The sequence below is a fragment of the Acanthisitta chloris genome, unplaced genomic scaffold (assembly GCF_000695815.1).
Source record: "Acanthisitta chloris isolate BGI_N310 unplaced genomic scaffold, ASM69581v1 scaffold21710, whole genome shotgun sequence".
Taxonomy (NCBI): domain Eukaryota; kingdom Metazoa; phylum Chordata; class Aves; order Passeriformes; family Acanthisittidae; genus Acanthisitta; species Acanthisitta chloris.
In genome coordinates this window covers 12,979-17,877 of record NW_008651397.1, presented here as the reverse complement: position 1 = coordinate 17,877, position 4,899 = coordinate 12,979, and the positions used below count along the sequence as shown (strand labels likewise).

At 50.2% G+C, this 4,899-nt stretch overlaps 1 protein-coding gene across 1 annotated transcript in view; it reads left to right on the top strand.

The window, feature by feature from the left end:
- The window catches only part of KDF1 (keratinocyte differentiation factor 1), a 3,172-nt gene extending 557 nt beyond the window's left edge, over positions 1-2,615 (top strand). Inside the window, 3 exon segments of the mRNA XM_009073193.1 lie at positions 1-523; positions 1,803-1,877; positions 2,533-2,615. The exon segment at positions 1-523 is cut by the window's left edge and continues 32 nt beyond it. Of these exon segments, the coding sequence (XP_009071441.1) occupies positions 1-523; positions 1,803-1,877; positions 2,533-2,615 (681 nt within the window).
- The last annotated feature ends 2,284 nt before the right edge of the window (positions 2,616-4,899 follow it).

The window sequence follows — 4,899 nt, the reverse complement described above, 5'->3', positions numbered from 1 at the left end:
CAAAACAGGAGCCCCAGCCACCACGTGGAACCGGATTCGTGCTGCAAGGAGCTGCTAGAGAAGCCCTTCAGGAACAGCATAGAAAAGCCACCACTCCCCAGCAGCCACCGCAGCTCAGAGGAGTATTATTCCTTCCACGAGTCTGATGTGGATATCAGTGAGCTGAATGGCTCCATGTCCAGCAGGCAGATCGATGTCCTGATCTTCAAGAAACTGACCGAGCTCTTCAGCGTCCACCAGATCGATGAGCTGGCCAAGTGCACCTCAGACACTGTCTTCCTGGAGAAGACCAACAAGATCTCGGACCTCATCAATAGCATAACTCAGGACTACAACCTGGATGAGCAGGATGCTGAATGCAGGCTGGTCCGAGGCATCATACGAATCAGCACCCGGAAAAGCAGAGTCCGGCCCCATATTTCTGTCCCAGCCAGCCAGAGCCATGAGGAGAAGTCCAGTCGGGGCAACGCACCCGACAGCGGCAACGAGACGATGCTGGAGTCCATAGTCACCAGCCAGGATGGTATGTGTGGGTTCCTTGGGGTCACTGAGTCCAGAGAGTTGTTCTAGCAAAGCCATGGAGATGTGGCAGTGGAGCAGGGTTGAAAGCTCATCCCTGTCCTGAGGCTGAGCTTGTTTTCCTGGGGTCATAGAACCATCAAGATTGGAAGAGACCTCTAAGGTCATTGAGTCCAACCATTAATCTGTCACTGCTGTAACCCCTAAATCACAGAATCATTAAGGTTGGAGGAAACCTCTAAGACCATGAAGTCAAAGCATTAACCTGCCACTCTGCTGGAACCCCTAAACCATATCCTCCAGCATCAGATCCAGATGCCTCTTAAACACTTCCAGGGATGGTGACTCTACCATCTCCCTGGACAATTGCCTATTCCGGTGCCTGAACACCCCAACAGTGAAAAATTTTTCCTAACATCTAATCTGACTCTCCCCTGTCTCAGCTTATGACTGTTCCCTCTAGCCCTCTCCCTGCAGGAATGACAGCAGAGACCACGTGGATATGTGAGTGGAGGTCCTTATGGAGACCTCTGCTTCTCACCCTCACTGCCTTGTGGCTTTCTGGAGTGTATCTTTCCCTGCCAGTGAGGTTTGTGCTGAGCAATAGAAGGGTTCATGCTGCTGCAGGGATTCTGCCTTTCCTTCTCACCTCTAAGCTGGGCAGAAAGACCATGAGTCAAACTGAACTGGTAGGACCAGACAAGCTGGCTTGTGCCAGAGGATGTCCAGTTACTCAGCTGGCTCTCTCCTGTGTGCTACCTCTGCTCTTTGCTAATGCTTCCCTTAGACTACTGTGACAGTGTCTCCCCAGAGCCACGACCTCCTCCACAGAGTAAATATCCCTGCAAAGAGGAGGGAAGGGCTGTTCCCAGTGCCAGTGCCTCCTGGTTGTTCTGGGGCTGCTTCCACCTTGTCTGGAGCAGCCTGAAGTGCCTGACCTCCAGAACAGGTCCCAAACCCAACAACAAAACCCAAGAGAGTTTGTTGAAGAAAGACCTTAAAAAGCTGAGTGTGGAGGGCAAGGAGACATCCAGAATTAATAGAGGAAACAGGGTGGCTGTTGTACTTCCCAGATTAGCAGTGAGGCTGCTGTTGCTTCCTGGTATTTAAGGATCACAGAGCTCAGATTACCTGGACAGTGGTGGCAGCAATGTGAAGAATCAGACTCTATCTCTCCCGTTCCCCGAGGGTGGTGCCTGCTGGAGAGTCCCATGTTCCCTGACAGGGATCCTCACTGCTGAGTCATCCTTTCCCGTCTTAGGCCCTGTTGGTTTTCATTCCAGATTTGGCCGTGCAAATCTCAGAAGAAACCCCAGCAGATGTGATGGCCAGGAACATGAGGCGGCACAGCAGCGCAGGTAACACACCTGGCCAGGGGCCTTGGCTGCAGGGGCATCACAGGAGTCAGGAGGATCCTCTGAACTTCCCCTATTACCTGTGCCTCCAGTTTTCACCCTCCGCAAAGGCTGAGCTGACCCTGCCTCTTAGATTCCCCTCAGGGGTGTAGTTCTCTTGGGGCTTCAGGAGTAATGGGAGCTCAGGAGATTCCCTGTGTTGGTGGGTCCTTCTGAAAAGGATTGAAATCCAAGTATGGGGCATTCTCTGGCCTTGCACAGTATTTATCTTGAGAGCTTTCAGCCTCTGTGTGCCTTGATGAAGTTTGGGCTGTATTTGGGGTGTGACTGCCGAAGGTCACAGCTGGGTGAGACTGGGAACAAAAGGAACTGTGCAAAAGGGAAGCAGAGGAGAGTGATGGGCTGTCCCCTGAGCTCTGATCCTCCCAAAGAGCAGCCCAGGGCTAAAAGACAAGTTTTCTCCTGCATAATAACAGAGCTGTCCTAGGAGATGGCTACAATGCCAGCAGGGTTGTTCCCTGCCCGTGGGCTTTGTGTGGCTTTCTCCTCCCTCATGATACACAAAGCCTTTTGTGGCAGCTGCTTCCCTACCTGCCAGGCCCTCTGCTGCTGGGCTTCACCTTGCTAATGCCACCATCTCTTCTCTTTCCTCTCCAAGGCTCTCCAACAAGCAGAGATTCCTCTTTCCAAGACACAGAGACTGACTCGTCTGGGGCACCTCTGCTTCAGGTGTACTGTTAAAGGACCCAAGCAGCAGTCAGGCATTCCAGGGCTTTGCTGCAATCACATTCCTCCTCTTTCCACATGGAGTGTGCTATGCCACTTCTCCCTCCCCCCCACACACCCCTCCCAGTCTACCCTGATCCTTGAAGCCAAACTCCTCCTGCTGTCTGAATTTCACGGGATATTTTGGGATGTTGGACAATAGAGAACACCAAGGAAGCAAACTGTGGAGCTAATGAACTTGGGAGGTGGAATGTGTGCCCAGGGAGGAGAAGATGGACAAGGAAGTATCAGATAACTTGTGCCTCTGTGATTTCCATAATTCACATTTAGCTTCAACAGCCTCAGTGGCCCAACCCTTTCCCTGCTCTGAGGATGTGTTGTACAGTTCTTGCTTCCTGGCATTGCCTAAGTTAACTGGGGGATGGAATAACTGGGTGGTGTCTCTGTGTTGGTGCTGATGCTGAGGTGAGGGCTAAGCTCCTGCCTTGTAGGGACCCAAATCTCTATTTAGGGACTCAAATCTCTCTTTAGAGACCCAAATATCTATTTAAAGTGCCTGGATTGGTCCCAAAAACCTAAGTCTTCTATCCATGGTGTTTACAGTCACCAGATTTGCCTTCTCCCTGCTGACCCTTGGTGTCATCTCCTGCTGCCTTGTAAGGAGAAGGTTCAGGGAATGAGCTTAATTTTTACCCTCTTGGCATGTCTCCTAAGACTGTGCCAGTTGCCAGGGGGTGGGATGGCTGCTCAGCTGCCCCTCTCACCTCCTGAGCAGACCATGGGGATCAGCTTGATGTGAACTACAGGTGTGAGGCATTCCCAGGTGCACACATTGACCTGTGACCTGCCTGACACTCAGCTCCTCCTCACTCCTCTGCCAAGCCCTCTGCATTTCCCTGTCATGCTGGGCAAGTATGGAACTGGGGTTATATGGAGGTGAGGGGAATAGTTGGTTCATTTTGAAGTTTTTATGGTTAATTATTAGGCTGTTCGATTGCTTTCCCTTAAAAGTGGTTTGCTTTGAAAGGAAAGACTCCTGAGGGTGTCTGCAGAGGATTTGTGAGGCACTGCTGGTCCTTTCCTTCCCCTGTGGGCACTCAGCACCTTCTCCTTCCCTTTGCTCCTCTCCACCAGGAGTGGGAAGGAGGAGAATGGGGCATTGCTACCCTGAGGGCACAGTGCCAGGTGACCTTGAGGGCTGCAGCAGGAGGAAGCTGTGTCTGTGGTGTTGCCACTTGGTTGTTTATCATAAAGTAAACAGGTGAAGCCATGGGACTTATGTTTGTACATTTGGGTGTCCTTGGACATGAATAGAAAATGCTTCATGGAGTTTACCAGCCATAGAATAAACACACCCACAGGTTTTGGGGGAGAGGGAAACCAAAATAGACCCTGTGCTTTGGTATGAACTGTGTTTTTGTGCCTTATTTGAATTGGAATGTGCCTTAGTGGGACTGAAATGTGCCTTAATTGAATTGAAATGTGCCTTTATTTCATAGCCTGTGATTGCTCTTCAGAAGAGTGGGTAGGGGGAAGGGTTTAATTCCTCTCATCAGCTCTCAGGCTTATTTAGCTGGCCAAAACCTCTGAAATGGACAGTTCCAATCCCTGTTAGAGCCTGTTTTTCTCAACCACTGGTGTTTCAGAAGGTGCTTTCAGAAATCTCAGACCACACCTGGAGACACTGACACACAGAGAGAGATTCGAGAATAAAGGGGAGATACTGAGCCTTGGATTTGGCTTCCCCTCCCTGCTTTGTGTTTAAAGCTGTTGGTTGCTGAAAAAAAAATAATCCAGTTTATGCAAGGAAAAGACTTGAAGCAAGGCCAGGCCAGGACTCCAAGAAAAGCTGTGTGTGGTCACCTCCTCCCAAATGCCTCCCATGCCACCAGACCCGCCTGGTTCCTGCTTCTCAATGGATTTGTACATTCTTATTTGGACAAGTTTACTCAAACCTGTGCACTGAGGCATCAGCATGGGTCACACTGACACACAGCTCTGTGGGCTGTGCTTTGGAGACGAGGGGTGAGCTGGACTTGCAACGAGCTGCAATTGCTAGATCAGATGCAATAGCACATTTTAATGTTTAGTCTGTGTACAAAGAGTGAACGTGTATGGATTAAGCTTGCAAAATAAACCCCCAAAAACTCACTAAGAGGAAGACTGTCAACTTGATGGTCCCTGAAGCTGGTGCACCTGTGGTGTCTTATGGGATTCTTTTGCACTCCTTGGCCTTAAATGTTCTGATTTGGTCTTTTTTTATAAAGGAAGATATGTGCTCTTTACCTGTGCTGTGTCT